The sequence below is a fragment of the Lepidothrix coronata genome, unplaced genomic scaffold (assembly GCF_001604755.1).
Source record: "Lepidothrix coronata isolate B3197 unplaced genomic scaffold, Lepidothrix_coronata-1.0 Scaffold91, whole genome shotgun sequence".
In the NCBI taxonomy this organism is placed as follows: Eukaryota; Metazoa; Chordata; class Aves; order Passeriformes; family Pipridae; genus Lepidothrix; species Lepidothrix coronata.
Genome location: NW_016690271.1, coordinates 449,113 through 466,208, shown reverse-complemented (window position 1 = coordinate 466,208; position 17,096 = coordinate 449,113). Strand labels below are relative to the sequence as shown.

General features: G+C 52.1%; 1 protein-coding gene across 1 annotated transcript; it reads right to left on the bottom strand.

Annotated features, from left to right (window-relative positions):
* Positions 1-421: 421 nt before the first annotated feature.
* Positions 422-15,568, bottom strand: ADORA2B (adenosine A2b receptor). Its single transcript, XM_017821580.1, has 2 exons — positions 14,956-15,568; positions 422-4,072 (listed from the first exon to the last, which is right to left on the bottom strand). Exons 1-2 carry the CDS (start codon positions 15,282-15,284, stop codon positions 3,379-3,381), a joined length of 1,023 nt encoding a protein of 340 aa, XP_017677069.1. The 5' UTR covers positions 15,285-15,568; the 3' UTR covers positions 422-3,378.
* Positions 15,569-17,096: the final 1,528 nt, after the last annotated feature.

Below are 17,096 nucleotides of genomic sequence, written 5' to 3'. Positions count from 1 at the left end.
GCTGTGGCTCTTTGCAGGTGGCTGCTCAGAGCAATTTCTGATCCATCACTGTCAAACCTGTACCAGGGACTAGGGCAGGGGGCCCCCCAGCACCTCAAGACTGATGACAGGTCTGTGCTTCTGCTGTAACACAGCATCTTCGGAAGCATCACCCTGGTTGCTGTGCTTTAAATTGATCCTTTCCAGACAAGTTGACCACCTCATGCTGGTGGGCAAGGCAAGGCATGTCAGGCAGGGGGGGAAGGACACTGCTGCTTCCCAATCCACACACCAGCCAGTGAGCTGGGAACCAGCTCCTTCCAACTCTGGCTCCCTGCCCACGCCCTCCTCGAGTGCAGTGTGGCCTCGTATGAGACACCGTGTGAACGCGTCACCACGAGAAATAATGGGGCACAGGCTGAGCCAGGTTGTGTGGGTGGTAAATTAAGCATTCTGTATGTAAATAACAGTTACTGCAAATACAAAATCTGAGCAACATGAGGAAAACACATCCATCTATGTACATCAGAGCAGTGAGGAGTGACAGCTGAATGGCTTCAGCTGCACTCGCTACAGAAAGTTCCTCGGCCATTTTTACTTCACATTTTTATAGAAACCTTCAGAGCTTTTTTTATTTTTTTGGGGGGGCAAGGGAAGTGTCCTATTTGTATTTTGCCTTGAAATGTCTTTGGCTCAGATCCACAAAGACACTTACTGTGCCTAATGACCGTGGTGACCTGGGCCACAGTTAATGCCTGACACCCCGACGGCACAGTCGGACACACCGCACCCGTCTGCAGGAATCCTGGCTCATAAGAGGCAGATGAAGGTAGCAGTCGTGGATGCTGAGCTGCAGTGCAAGCTGTCACATACAACAAGTGTCCTGGGGCCTCCTCTTTTGGTTTTACAGCACTGGGAGTTTCAGTCTGTTCGTGCTGTCCAGAGTTTGGTTCGTTTTCAGCCAGCAGAAGGGAGAGATTACGTCCTTTGTTGTAAGAATAAATGTGGCTTGCATCCACTGTGCAACACTGCCAGACCTGCAGGTGAAACCCTGCTTGTTTCCAGCCGTGATTAACAGAAGGAACACGGCCAAAGATAATACAGAAGGGAAGGAATGAGCGGAGGAGAGAGTCAGACCCTGCCCAAATGGCAGGAGGTGGCTACATGTGTCAGCTGGACTGTGACCAAGGCAGATGCAGCAAAGCTGAATGGGGCTGTTAAAGGAAAAGCACTTGGGACAGTAACTTTAACTGTTCAGATTCTTCTTGGAAATGCATATATCTGAGATACTGAGCTGTAGCTAAATTTGGACATTGCATAAACATGTACAAACCCATTCAGAGCTTACTGGTGATTCACCCAGGTTTGGGGTTGGCTCTCAGGGCCGAGCTGCTACACATGGTATTGAAATCCATCACTCCCAGGGAACCATTCCCTGTGCATGGTGGGCCCTAAGTCATTCCTGCAGCTGCTGCCTGCAGGTCTTGCCAGCTGGCAGAGCAGATGCTGCGGGAACAAGATTTCATCAGATCAGCTTTTCAACTGATTTTACACCGTATTTGTCATTATATTTGCCAGAGAAGTTAAATTCTTGGGGTCTTGTATTAACCCCCTTTTAGTGCAACACAGTTAAAAAAAATAAATGATTCAAGTACAATTTTTCAGGGACAAACTGCCCATCACGCATCACAGTCTGTCCACTGGACCTGTTCTTCAGGAACTGGCTGTGTTTAAACTTCCTTCCCCGCAACCTGGCTCCAGAAGTCCTGCTCCCTCTCTCTCCCTGCGTGAGTTACTGCTGAAAACCACATTTAATACCAGTCCTTGCACTCCAGCTCCTCACCAGTCGCATGGTGGTGCTGCTGGCACCGAGTGCTTCGGAGGGAGATGGAACCTTCAGGCAAGACTCCCATTTGTGAGAGGGCCACAACGTGATGGCAGGTCTGAGCTAGTCAGGAGCAGCTGCATCTCTGCACCACGATCAGCTTGTTCTTCAGAAATTACTGCACTGCTCTCTCTGCCTTTGTCTAGTTTTGGATATCACAGTTACACGTTAAATTGGTGCAGTAATTACTGAGCTGTGGTTGCAGAGAGTTATTAACCTGCAGTATAATTAAGACTGCTCTGCTGCTGAGTGGGCTTTGGACTCACTCAGAGTGAGGGCCAGGACACCTGGCCAACTACAGAGGCCAGGCTAGACAACCTGTGAGAGCTTTGCCAAAATCAGGTCACAAGCCATGGCAATCTAGCTTCTCACACACATTAGCACTTTAGCTCCCTTCCTGTCTCTTTTTGTTACTGATGCAGGTCAGCATTAGAAAAAAGTAAAAATATAAAAATTACTATTAAAACAAACAAACAAAAAAGTATTCACAGCTTCTGGGGGTTACAGGGCTGCAGGGGACGCCCAGCCAGATCAAGCTTTAGGGACCAGGTGAGCTGCACATCCAGCTCTCACAGCTAAAACCTGCACTTCTGGAAGCACTGCAAGGATGGCAAGTTTTGACTTGGGAGCAAAAATCTGATTGTAGAGGTCATGTCACCAAGTCAGGGTGGCACTGACCTCAGTGACTCTGGATCAGACCAGCCGAGATCACTGTGGCACCTGTGCCTTCTGCATTTTGACATCTGGAAACAGACCTGAAAGCAAACCTGAAGCTTCGGGCTGCACAATCCTGTAGACCAAAGTGATTTAAAGGCCATGAGACTGCTGTTCTAAAACCTTGGTCTTTTCTCAACTCTTTCAGTAAGTAGGGTTTTCATGCTGGGGCCAGAAATAGCCGGCCAGTTCTGATCTGGTTTTCCCATCCACACAGTCCCTCCCCTCAGAGCCTGGAACACAGATTCCATTTCACACCAGCAACTGGGCTAAGTAAGACTTTTTCCCATCGGAGAATACTAGCTGCATCAAACAATTGATGGAATAATTAGGGTATTACCAAAGAGCTGTCAAGTATGGACTTAGAGAACAACTCAAAAACAGACACAAAATTATTACTCCTAAATGAATCAAAATATTAAAAAATAATAATAACAATAATAATAATAATTAAAATAAAGATCCTATGACTTGACATGAGCAGCACAATTAGGGGAAACACCCCCAGCAGGTGAGTCTTTCCCCAGTCAACGTCCAACCTGGAAAGGAAACACGACAGTCACCGGCACTCCCACCCTGGGGTGATGGTGGAGGGTGAGCTGCACTCAGTGTCCCCCGTCAGGTCACTCCTCCACGAGGCACTGTGTTAATTACAAAAATAAAATAAAAAAGACAGCTGCACAACTGCATAGTGGTCATCTCCGAGCACCCCCTCGGAGCCCGCCGTGACCGCTCACACAGGCACGGGGACGGAGAGCGCTGGGCACGGGCTGGGGACCCCAGGAGCAGGACCTGCGGGGTCATATGGTCACCGAGGCCATCGGGCAGTTAATGTTGGTGACAGTCAAGTGCTGGTTGTTGTCAGTGGTGCCCTTGGGGAAGTCGTCCGTCTTGCAGAGGATCTTGGAAATGATCTTGCGGAAGGTGTAGCGGAAGTCCCTGATCCTGTAGGCGTAGATGATGGGATTGATGACGGAGTTGGCATGGGAGAGGATGATGGCCATATACATCACCCACTCGGGCTTGGATTTGGAGAAATCCTCGTGGAAGAGCGTGATGCAGTTCAAGATGTGCAGGGGCAGCCAGCAGAAGGCAAAAAGTCCTACAATGATGGCCAGAGACTTGGCCGCGTGCACCTCCTTCTGCAGCGTGGTCCTGGAGTTGCCCATCAGTTCGATCTGGTGCAACTGTTTGCAGGCCACCATGAATATCTTGATGTAGATGCCCAGCATGATGACAAGTGGCAGCAGCACGCAGCCGAAGAAGTTGAAGTACACCATGTAGCTCATCGTGACCACGTTCTCAAAGAGGCAGGAGATGAAGCAGCCGTGGTGCTCCGTCCCCACATCAGCCCCTGTCTCGTTGGTGGCGTTGGGACAACCACTCATGGCTTTATTCCAGCCCATAAGTGGAGTCAGTCCAATTCCAAAGGACAGGAGCCACAGCACGGCGATGAGTCCTCTCGCCCTCTTGCCAGTCACCAGGCTGTTATACCTACAGCAGCCAGAGCAAAACCAGGACAGAGACATTAAATAAATGAGCACTGGTGACTTCCCTGCTGTTAAAGTCATCAGCACTTTGGCTAATGAGACAAAAGCCACACCCACACAGGAGCCTCACCTCTGTGATCACCGGAGGGGGTAAAAAATCTCACCTGTGCTCTCCACCTCCACAAAGTGATTTGGGGGGTTGACTCATTTACTATTCCTGAGAGGCACCAGGCTCTGCCCCAGCCCACAAACAGCCTTCAATTGGAGGGAAAGGTCTTGGAGTCCTAAAAAAGGCTTTATCATTGCATGAGCCTGAACCACCAATTGCCAGGAGGGCACGAACAGGGGAAGGCTCACTCTCTAACTGATGTCCTCTCCTGCCCTAAGCTGCCACTGCTCGCACGCCAGGACACGCTGCTGGGCTACACCAACACCTGGGCTGTCCTCGTCCAGCTGAGGCAATGCTGGAGCTCAGATCTGCACTGCAGTACCACATGTGTTGTGGAGAAGCTCTGCTGTGGCCCAGGGACAAGTTGATGCAGAGCTGAGGGGTGCAGTCACACACTGCCCCACACCTTCCCTAAACCCACAGACGGGGTGTCCTCATGGCCCCTCCAGCCCCCAAGATGCTCAGAGACACAGAGGTGGAACCTAAAGCAGCAAAATCAAGCTGGTTTGGGTGCAACCAGAGCAGATGCCAACATCAAAGCATCAGTCGGATCACTCTTTGGAGAGGGGAAGGAGCAGTGGCTGCCAGAAAGACAACATGAGAAACCCATTCCTGTCCCCTGCACAGCCAGTCAGTGTCTGCTGGCTCACACACGTCCCCTCCTTCCCACACCCTTCTCTCAGTGCTTGTTTACTCTGGCTTGGCTACCCTGCTCCTCCTTTGCTAAGAACGTTTGTTCTGATTTTCTTCCGGCCCGTGAGGCAGGGGAGGGTTTTATTCCCACAGAACCACAGCTGTGCCTGTGAATCACAACTGCAGTCGGCTCCGTGTGAGCCAAGCTCCCGCTCCTCCTGGAGATACAGAGACAGGAGGCTAAAGGGAGGGGTCTGGCAGGACATACCAGGGGGCAAAGAGGGGCTGGGGAAGCCCTTGACTCCTTCTTCAGGCACAGGCAGGGCTGGCTGGGAGGATGCAGGAGCAGCAGCCACATTTAGGCTTTGCTGAATTGTGACTGCACTCTGTGGGTAGATGTCTAAAGGGCAGGTCCAGCCACCAAGGGGCTTCTCCTGCACTTTTCTCTCACTATTACTAAGTTTCACTACTTCAGAAGATGAGAAGATATCAGATAGGGCATCAGTGAGGCCAAGCCTGTTGCTTTTGAAACCCTGTGCTAAGTTTTCAGAAACTGGAGCCGGTTCGGGGTTGCGGGGCCTGAAAACATTAAGAGTTGATTCAGAGCAACTTCCCAGAAATCCAATATCTTGGCAAAGTCTGAATCTGGAGCTACAATATTGGCCAGGCTCAGTCAGTGCTGTAAAGGCACCAGGAGCTGCTGCTGTCCTGCAGCTCTGCACGTGGAAAGGGAAAACGGCAGCTCCTTGGCTTGTCTAAGCCATGCTTAGTTGATCTCTTCAGTTGTTCCTCTGCTCCATCCCAAAAACTACTGTAGTGAGACTGGAAAATGTGAAGGGACCATTGTCAGAAACAGAAACTGAGTCCAGGGTTTTGTGTTCTCAGGAACAGAAGGGAAGCCTCAGTGTGCCATGCTGAGGTCGGTGTCCACCGTGTCACTCCAGGCTGGTGACCTTCGGTGCTGCCTCTTCCTGACAACACATGACCCTAAATAAGGCTTCTTCCATCTGCTCTTCTCCTGAACTCTTCTGCAAGGATGAGTTGACTTGAAGGTTTACAAAACCCGTTAAGTAGGCCCTTAATTTTTCAGTGGCTGTGGCAGTGGCCTGTTTATTTTAGTGCCGCTCACCGTTCCTGGCACACACAGCAGAGCCAGGGTCACATTCAAGCAGGGGGCCCTCTGTGACAGGATGTAAAAATATTCTGGGCTCCCAGTCTGCAGCAGCCAGAGCTGAGCAGTGGGGAGGGCTGGAGGCCTCTCGGCACAGGGCAGAGATGGTGTTCACCTCAGTGGAGATATTCACAGTGAACAACTGCACTCCTCAGATTAGCTCCTTATTTTCACGGAATTTGCATTGCAAATTCCTCCCAGCATCTCTCCATTCAGCTGATGGCAGGGACTGAGGGTGGTCACTGCTGTGGCCTCCCAGAAGGGTCTGTGCAAACCCCTGGTGGCTGAGCTGCCAGCCAAAAAAGGCCAAGGTGGGAATAGCCTGATGTTCTAGAATCGCTCACTAGTCACCTTGTTATTACCTTATACACTTATTTGGTGGGACACTGCCTGTATTGCCTTAAGTGAACAGAAGTTAAGCATGTGCTTAAAATAAAGTGCATGACTGTCACCAGATCCAGGTATGAAGAGTCTCATAAGCCACACAACAGAGCAACCCCATCATAAACCTTCATCAGCAGTGGGCAGGAGCTGTGAGACAGCTGAGCTGGGACTCAGCTCCTCCCTAAGCACTATAAGCATGGTCAGACAGTGAGGAACCAACAGATTTTCACACCTCTGAATGCTCCAGCAAACCTCTCCTTCATTCTCTTTCAGGCTTAATATTATTATGTAAAATACTACTAAAGTAAATTTGCTCACCTAAGTCTGCTCAACTAATGTATAACAAATATTGAATCACCTCTGTGTTTCTGCCTAGAGGCATCAAATGCTGTTTTAATGTAAATAACAGCTGAATATTTTAAAATGATTTATTGAGATTAAATAACTTGGCAATGCATTAGTTCCTTTTACACTGCCAGGCAAAGCCTCTTTACTCACTTAATCACCATGAAGGTGCTAATTATGTCCTTGTGACAGGAAGAACTGTACCTTGGCCACCAGTGTCACAGGCACATAAGCCCCCCTGCAGTCACCCTGGGGAGGTCACCCAAGCAGAGGCCCTGCTGCCCCTGAGCTCCATCAAGTGAGGAGTGAAAGCACCAGCCAAGGAGGAATTTGGCATTTGGGATGATGGACTTGGGGCAGAAAACAGCAGCAGCCTGGAATGGGACTGTTATTCCCACATTATTTATCTCAGAGAACAGGAATGGGGGGCCGTCCTGCCTGTCCACAGAAGGGTGAACAGATCAAAACACTGTGGTGCCAACACAGCCACTCTCCTGCCCATCCTTGTCCCTGTGCCCCAGCCGGAGCAGGAGTTGCTGTGCTGCTCAAGGGTTTGGGGCTGGTTCTCCTGCTGCCAAACCCCAGAGCAGGATCAGCCTCCAGTGGGAAATTTCGGAGCTTTAACTCCCAACTCACACATGGCTTGTGCTGGGGCCACATTCCATGGGATGGGTGGGGAGGTACAGGTGTGAGGGCTGTGCCAGGGATGCTGCAGTGGGTGCAGGTCCTCCCTGCACTCCCAGTGCCCAGAGCTGTGGAGGGAGCCCTGGGACTGGTGCTCCCCACTGCTCTCCCCACCTCCCTCCCCGCTCTGCCCAGGCCTCTGGACACAGGGAGGTGAGCAGATGGAGTTGGCAGAACTCAGACCACGCAGGTGCTCTGATAGGATCAGTGACAATTCATACACTTCTATTTTAAGTGTGAAGGGAAATACACAGACACCTCCATTCAAACGGGGTGAGAGCAGCTCGGCTGCCAAGCATTGTGTCCTTGTCACCTCCTCGCAGCTGTACTTTGCATCTTGCTCTTTTTTTTTTTTTTTTTTTTTTTTTTTTTTTTTTTAGCTATAACAGCACGAAATAAGCTGTGCTCTGCTCCACGGAATGGAGATCACACATCAGCTGAAATCTGCTGGCAGGACGTTTCAAATGAATCGTGAATTGCACCTTGGAAAGGAGGGGGGGGGAAGGGAAAGGAAAGAAAAAGCAAAAGCTGTGGAAGGAGTTGGCAGGGAGAGATGTGATTAGCGGTCACGGTATCAGCCCAGGAAGCAGGACATCTGTGTCTGTCCCGGCGCAGACAAATCACTTCCTCCCGCATCTGTCCCTATTGTCACAGGGACAGCAGCAGCACTCCCGGCCTTCCGCCGGGACGGTCACTGTCACCACCCCGCCGGCACCCAGGTGAGCACACAGGGTTCTGTGGAGGGGCAGGAGCAGCGCTGGGGATAGAACAGTCGGAACCCGGCTGTGCTTCACGCTCAGCCTGCAGGACCAGGAATGCGGGAAGGAGGAACACGGGAGAGCCAAAGCACGCTGCAAACGGCACCTGGCTGGGTAATGCGGAGGATTAATTAGGGAAAATGCAGCTCAGGCTGCTGCGAGGTGAGGAGCGGCAGGAGGGGGCTCGCAGCCCTGCACTTGTTGAACGCTTGACAGCACCCGCGAGGTGGGGGTGTGAGTGTCGTTCTCACACTCACATCAGCCCAGCCCCAGGGATTTGCATTCGCCACCTCAGTTACTGTCTGTAGAAGCCGCCCCCAGGCAGTTCTGGCCCCGGCAGGGTGAGAAAAGGTGACTGAAAACTGAGCTCAGACAGCGGGGGTGTGAGCAGGGTGGGCTGTGGGCTGGTGCTGGGGGGCTGCCAGAGGCACACGGAGCCCCGGAGCACAGGAAGGAATGAGCTTTGCTGCCTGCACGGGTGCAGGGAGCAGTGTGTGATACCGGTGTGACACTGGTCTGAAGTCAGTGTGACACCTTTGTGCTCCAGTAGGGTGTTTCTGAGTCCTAGAACACGAACCCCCAGTTTTCTCTGTTTGAGAGGTGAGCCCTTCCTCAGCATCACCCTCCTCCAGGGCTCAGCAGCCCAATGTTATCTGCCTGCTGGGGCCTGGGGCTGAGAATTTTTGTCACTCCAAAACCTCCCAGGCAGTCAGACCTCAGCTTGCAGCACCAGGCAGCTGAGTTAAAGGCAGCTGTAGGGGTGAGATGGGGACTAGGATTCAGGGCCAGGTGTTTGGGTGTGATCCCCTGCACGGAGCAGTGGTGACCACTGCCCCTCCCAGGCACCCAGTGCCCTGCTCACTCAGGCAACAGGTAAGGGTAGGGAGGTGGCAGATTTCTGCTGGATCACCCTTTCTGCAGTGAAACAGGTGTCAAGCCCTTCCCAAAGGCTCCAAACTGCTGCCTTTCCATCTGCCAGCCCCAGCAAGCTGCTCCTCATCTGCCCTCGCTGCAGAGTCCTGACCAGCCTTCCCAGGGGCTGGTGAACATGGCACGGCCAGCACTGAGCTCAGCACCACCCACCCACCTACCAATGCCTTATCCCAGCTCCAGGAGCCCATCCCATCCTTTCCTCCCTGTTCCTGCACCACCAGGTTTGACAGAGCATCCAGCCCACACTCCCACTGATGTACTCCAGGTTATTTGTGGCTCCTGCCCAGGCCTGATGTCATCCATTGGATTAGGAGATAATCCACTCTTTGGCGTGTACAAATTCCCTGAGTTTGTCATCTTGGACTTTGGGGGGAGGACTGACACATCTGTAGGCACAGCTGGCATCACTGATTCCTGGCATCTTGTGGGTCAAATACAGTAACAGGAGTCCCCAAACCCCCCAAAGAGTCACCACCTGACAGCCGGGGCAGAACACTCCTAAAACACTCAGTTTTGTGCTCTGTGCTCCTTGCTCTGACAAACAGCAAATTTGTAAAAATCCCAAGCAGCAGCTCCATAATTAACAAAGCAAAAACTCGTAACTGCAAAATAAAACAGTTTCTGTCAAAACGTTTTGGTTCCATACATTCTTTTACGGAGAGGCCAGAAGATATTCTGGATAAAAAGTCTGCCAGGTTGCAAAAGCTGCCTTGTTTTTTTTTGTCTAAAAATTAACTTGTGTTTTTATAGATTGAGTTGGCCAAAATGGAAACAAGCTCCTAAACTTAAAGCTCTGGGTTCTGGCTCAGCCTGGAGATGGGTGCCCTCGGCCAACAGCCCGGAACTGAGGCTTTTGGCTGCTGCTCCCCAGCATCCCTGCAGCTCCCGGCATCCCTGCTGCCCCCAGCTTCTGCAGGAGCTGCATCAGGGCAGAGGTCTCAAGGACAACTCCTTTTCCTGTCAGGATTTTTGTTTTTTTGGGAGGGAAGTGACCTCTGAGGTGCGGGGAAAAATATAAAGATCTGGGACATGCATTTTTAAGGAAACGAGGCTGCTCACAACTAAAAATAGCCGTGATTTCCCCTCTCCACTCCGTGGCCATGAGGGCACATGTGATTATTCCTGATGTTGTTGTTGTGCTCCGGCTGCATCCAAAGGCCGTGGCAGCCCCTGGCTGAGCACAGCCCCCCACATTCTGGGTGACACAAACTTCCCTAAAGCTGTGACAGCTCCGCTGCTCAAGTGAACACACCAGCCCTCCTGCCCTCGCTGAGTTTGTGGCACTTTAAGTTCATAAATCACTGATAACCTTGGCCAGGCACAGCGTTCTGATGGATGGGGAGGCAGAGCATCCCCTGCTCTGGATTCAGGAATCAGGAATCAGGGCGGATCCCCCCGCGCTGCCCGGGCGCGGGATCGGGGCTGTGCGAGCCACACACGAACGGCGGGACACGCCCGGCAGTTCAGATAAAGGGCAGTGCGAGGATTAAAGGAAATGAGGCGAGGGCAGGAGAAGGAAGAGCAGCTGCAGTTCTCTGTGTTCTGATGGCACAGCGAGTGGCAGGTGAAGACCGAGGGGATTTTCTCTCCTCCCCAGTGACTCCAGTCCTCCCACCTGCCGTAAAAACCCACCGGTTTGCTTTGCTGAGGAAAAAGCTGAGTGGAAAGGGATCTGGGAATTCTTTGCTGGGGAACACAGAGGGAACCCCTCCTCTGCAGCAGCAGGGTGCAGTGAGGACAGGCAGACCCCCAGCATCAGCCAACCCACCTCTGGAAAGGATGAGAAAAGAGCAGCAACAATCCAAACACAATTTGTCCCATGAGGACAGCAGGAAGGAGCTGGATTGTTGCCTTCACCACGTCAAGTATAAGAGGGGCAGCAGCTCCTGTGGGAGACTGGCAGGAGCAGAGACAGACCAGGGCAGCACCATTAACAGATCCTGATCCCATTAACAGATTGTGAATCCACACATGGATGCTCTGGCTTCACGGGGGCAGCAAGGTGCAGAAAGGGAGAGGACATGGCCATGGATACCCTGTTCCAGTTCATGGCAAAGCTTCCCTGGAACATCAGTCCTTCACTCCTGCTAGGGATAAAGTTTAAGATGGGAGAGAACTAAATCCAGGGAGGAAGGACAAGCATGAGATCAGCTCAAATCACAGGGAACTGGGGATAATTTTCCCTCCACAGGTCTGAGCTGGGATGTTTGCCAGAGAGGCAGCAACAGCAGCACCACACTCACTGTCCTGCAGGAGTTACCAGCAGACAAGGGCGAACACAGCGTGAGGTTGTTCAGCATTTCACTCTCCTTTTGCTCTCTAAATATACAAATACTCTTCTCCCTCCCTAATTCCTGACACATTTGTTCCAGGCATCCACCCATACCTACAGTTACTAGCCATGCCAAGGGATTTTGGTTAATGCAAATAGAAGGAAACTGTTTTATTCCACCTACAAATCTTCTTTGGCTCAGAGCTATGGGACTGTGGGGCGAAATCCAGCCCCAGAGGAAGCCAGAGAGCAAAAGCCTCGCGTCGCTCCAGTGCCAAGCACTCTGCAGGACGGATTTGCTGCTGCTGAGAGATGCTCCATCCCCTGGCTTGGATATTCTGCTTGGAGGAAGTGCTGTGGGGGAGTGAGCTTTTGGGGGGGTCGGGCTGGCAGAGGAGAGCAGGGATGGTGCTCTGTACCTGGGCAGCACAGGGACGGGCACACACAGGCGCCAGCACTGCCAGGTTGGAAGCGCTGGAGTCCAGGAGGGTGCAGGAAGCAAGGCAGGGTCAGAGCATGTTTGAGGACAAGGAGCTGCATCCTGGTGTGATGGCCAGGGAGAAGGGACCCAGGGAAGGGCTCGGAGCTGCAGCTGCACAGAGTGGGCAGCGTGGGCGGGGGCTTCTCCACAAACAGTAAATTCGTCGAAAACAAACAAACAAAATACGAGTTTCAAGGGACAGAAGGAATTCGTGGCTTCAGGTCAAATTCAGCAAATATTTTTAGCCAGAAGAGGGAGGGTTCTAAACCACCATTTTTAAATAAGATTTTTGTTCTGCAATTCTCCAGATGAGTTCCTTCCCCAGCGAGGGCGTCCCCATCTCAAAGAGCAGCACAGCCACATCAGAGGGGTTAAACAACTCAACCCAAAATCTGCCAGGTTGGTCAGGATCACTTTGTTTCACTGAAACCTCCAAACATTGTTGTTCCAGTTTGACTGAAACAATTTTCCTCTTCCCCGTGGGATTTTTTGGTTCAGCCACAGAACTGAAAAATCCATTATTAGCCTGGCTGTAATGCAAGTTCTGCTGCTCACCCCTGCCCAGCCTCTCAGCAGCCTCAAACAGCTCTGAAAGAGCATTAAATAATATGGCACAGACAATTCTTAATGTCCCTGCCGAGGTTTCCATGGGGAGCTGGTGATGGTCTGGATGTGACAGGGACACTTATCTGCTCTTCAACAACCACGTTATTTATTGTAATTGCTGGATAGGGCTGGGCACAAATCATTTTCTTAAATGTTTAATGCTTCATGGACTGCTATCAGCCTCTGCACTGGCCTCCAGAGTGAGTGTTTGAATGAGAAAAACTTTTCCTGAGGTCTCCATTCTTACAAACTGATGACCAGCTTTCCCTTCCCACAGCACAAACCTCCTTCCAGAAATGCCACGTGCATCTACCTGGAGCAGGTGGTGGGACAAGTTCCTCCCCCCTCACTGCCAGCAGTACCATGGAGCATCTCAGGAATAACAGTGCTGATGAGACAGCTCTAACCAAGCCTTGGTTGGAAAACCCTGGTGGAGAAGAGAAGTGCTTTGCCTGTGTAGTTTTATAACCTCCTCTATCCTCTTTTGATCTTGGCTATACAGCTAAAAACAGTCTTTCAGTACCAGTCCCTAAATCTCCTGTTGCCAAAGCAGTGGCCTGTCCACTGCCCCATGTTCCTCACAGGGAGAACCCCCCTCCTTTGAAAGGAGTTTTACTTGCTGGTCCCCTCTGAGAGCAATGAAATGGGCCTCAATGCCAAGACCAAGTTTAATCCAAACTTCACACTTCACACAGGGAATGTGATGAGCAGGATGGGACTGCTTGGTCTCCATTTGTGTCCAGCTAGAAAGCACTTATAGGAATAAAGATGTTTGTGCAAATGGAATAAAAGATTTGGCGTGAGATGGGGTGAGAAAGTGATGCTGGGAAAGGATCCCAAAGCAAGGCAGAACTGCCCTGGGATGAACTGCCCTCGTAGAGAGTCGAGCAAACCTGCTCGAGACCAGGACTGGGGAAAGAAAAAAGAGAGTGGAGGAAATCCTTGCCATTTTGTCAGTTGGCAAAACCACTTTCCTTCTGCAAACCCATGAACGATCCCCTCAGAGCTTTCCTGATCTGCTGCTTCCCCTCGGATCCCAGCGGAGCACAAACCCCTCTCACAACATTCCGTTTCCTCAGCTGCACAAAGTGCTTGTGGTACAGAGGCAGAGCTGCGGCCGTGCCTGACAGCTTGTGGTACAAAAATAGAGTTACAGCCGAGCCTGACAGCTTGTGGCCAGGGCTATGACTAAACAAACTTGGAAAACCCTGACCTGCTCCCACAGCTGCTGCTGTGCTGCCGCCCCCCATCCCGAGAAAGCCCCAAACTAACTAAAGGAAGAGGCACCAAAGCATTATCCGGAGCCAAGGTGGGGCTGGAAGCCCAGTCAGGTGGCTGGGAAGGTCAGAGCCAGGGTTGGGGGTGCTGGAAACAACCTGCCCTGCTCCGTGCTCGGCTTCAGATCTGCCCCCACTTACCCTACATGCCCCGGAATTTCCACACGCCGTGCTCCGGTGACACACCCAGCCACACACTTCCACTACCAGTTCTCATCATCTGCCTGGTGACTAATTCATATTTGCTCAGTGTATGGGAGGTCTCAGATGCAAAGTGCCAGAACAGGTGAAGGGGTTTTTTTAGAAGTCATTTTAAGGTGAACCCATCGCTTGTGCAAGGGAGGTGCCAGAGACGAGCGGAATTCAGGAAAGCTGCAGCTAATAGAGTTCAACTGAGGTCCCCACACCACATCTGCCCTGCTCCCCCACAGCCTCTGCTCCTGACCAGTCCCTGGAGCCATTCTGGACTCCCCAGGGAGTCCATCAGTGTCTTATTCTCAGGGAGGGACAGATGAGGCACCAAGGAGACTGAGACTAACCAACTCGGGTCACTTGTAAGGCAAAGCCGGGGTTTTGATGCACTTAAGCTTAAGGCAGCTGCTGCACCAGCTCACGGGTGGGGTGCCTGTAAGTTATATTCCATACAGTTTTCCCCATTATAATTCAATTTCCCACGAATTAGAAGGAAACCAATTAATGTCTTTGATGCTGCACTTGGATGGGAGTCTGAACTGTGAAATTTTGAGATCTGACATGTGAATCCTTTCTCTTTCCCTTTCACAGTGGGAAGTAGGAGAAAGAGTGGCTGCTCTTGTATTTAATTACCTGGGAGATGCCTGCACACCACAATAAAGGGGGCTGTATGAATACCTACATAGATGAGCTACAACTCTCCCAAATGCACCATTAAAACACTCCACAGCTCCCCCAAGAAACCACTGACCCTCCCAAGAAAAACACCCTCAAGAAACTGAGCTTCCAGGTGTATTTTGAGGTAAGAGGTGGGACAGTGATCCCAGTCCTGAGGCAGCCAAGTGCAAAACCTCTGTTATTTTCATCACCACCTGTGAGCAGCAAAATTCTTGAGACTAGAAGTTCCTGAACACTAAAACAAGGAAGATCAGACCCTGGGCTGTCAGGGAGTGGGGCTGCTGCATCCACTCCAGTCTCTTACCTCAGTGGGATCTTAATAGCCAGGTACCTGTCGATGGCCACAGCCAGCAAGCTGAAAATGGAGCTCTGTGTCAGCACCAGCACGAAGCAGGCGAAGAAGAGGCAGCTGTGAAAATCCACCTGGAACCCAATGCTGATAGTGATGGCAAAAGGGATGGCCAACAATCCCACGGCGATATCAGCCACCGCCAGGGACACCAGGAAATAGTTGGTGGCGTTCTTCAAGGTGCTGTTGATGGCCACAGCCCAGCAGACCAGGACGTTGCCAGCGATGGACAGCACGGCGATGATGAGCTCCAGCACGATGTAGGTGGTTTGCATAGTGTCCATGGCGAGAGCCGGGGCGAGGAGCAGGAGCTGCTCATGAAGGGAAGGGACTTTCCACCGGGCGCCCTCCCGCAGGTACCAACAAGCCACGGGGCAGCCAAACGCCCATCTCCGGGGCCGTGGGGGGCCGGAGGGGCGCGGCGAGCCCCGGGTCGCGGCCCCCCGCTGCCCGCACCGCCCGGCCCCCGCCCGGCATCCGCCCGCGGGGCTCCGCTCAGCGCCCGCCCGCCGGGACCCGCCGCGGGGCCATCCGGGACGGGACGGGCCCGGGGATGGTCCTCCCGGGGATGGTCCTCCCGGGGATGCTCCGGCCGGGGATGGTCCTCCCGGGGATGCTCCGGCCGGGGATGCTCCGCCGCTGCCGCCGCTCCCCGCGGAAAAGCCGCTGCCGGCGGCGGCGGGGCTATTTCTGCACATGGGGCGAGCGGGGCGGGGAGTGCGCGGAGCGGAGCCATTGGCCGGGAACCCGCGGGACCGGGACGGCGCCCCCGCATCGCCCGGCCCCGGGACGGCTCCTCCGCACCCCCGGCCCCGGTTCCCGCACCCCCCGGCCCCGCACCCCATCCGGCGGTGCCGTCCCGGGGTCGTGCGTGGGGGGCTCCCCGGTGTTTTCGGGCACACTTTGATAATTTAGGAGTAAAACGTTGCGCTCGCTGTCGCCAAACACGGGGGCTCGGGTGCTGCTGCTGCGGCCGGTGGGGACAGCGCAGTTGCCACACCAAAAAAAGTCCCCATCCCCCAGCAGCGCGCTGACCCAAAGTGAGGGATTTCACAAAAATCCTGACAGCGCTCGGTCTGAGGACGGTTATCGCGCAACGGGACATTTCCTGATGTAAGAAATGGCAAAATACCACGGATTAGGAAATGCTGTTACTCACAGGGCTGCAGTGTTTGAGTTTTGGTCTGAGGAGCTTAGAAAAAATTCAAACCTGATGCAATCACCAAAGAAAAGGGTTGGCTGCACTGGTGGATCTTAGACCAACAAGGAATATGAAGATAAATGTAATTTAATAACTACTTACCTTTCCATCACAGGTTTCACGCTTTATATTGTGTTTGCCATCAAAATACAGAGCAGAGGTTGAACTTCACACCAGTGCTAGAGCATCCAGCAGCACTGAAAAATTCAGGACAGAAACTGGAAAAAAATCCAAACAATTAAAGAAAATAAACTTTCCTCTAGCAAATAGAGAGTAAAGAAATTGTCACTGATTTCTTTTTTTTTTTTTTTAAGCAAAGCTGGAAACTTCCCTGTGGAAGAGAATGCTTTCTGGGGATACAAAAGCAGAGCAAAAACACATGGGAAAAACAAAAAAATGATTCCTATGGATGTAGTGCAAATGGAAACAATCCCATTGACTAGCAATGCTTTGGGTCAGACAGACACAAAGGGGAACTCTCAATTTATATTGAACAAAGTCATTTTTATGAAGTTGGACATCTCAGGAGCAGGGTGTTTAAGGTTGACCAGGATGCTGAAGGAAAGTGTCCGGGGTATATTTGACTTGATGGGGACACACAGAAGGTTCCCTTTGCTCCCTTCAGATATAAGGATCTCCCTTTGCCCTCCCACCAACACCTTTGCACTTTGGATCCCCCAGCACTCTGGTGTCACAGAGAAGGGCCAATTCTCATGGTGGCACTAGCAGGGAAGCACATAATTCCTGTGATTCAAACCTCGGTGTCCACCTGGGACTGTGCTGAAAGAGCCTTGAGGTGAGCTCAAGGCTGCTGGCTCACAGCCCCTGTGTCAGGCTGCTCCATCAGCACTGGCTGGATCCTAAACTTGCCCACACCAGTTTGGTTTATTTATTA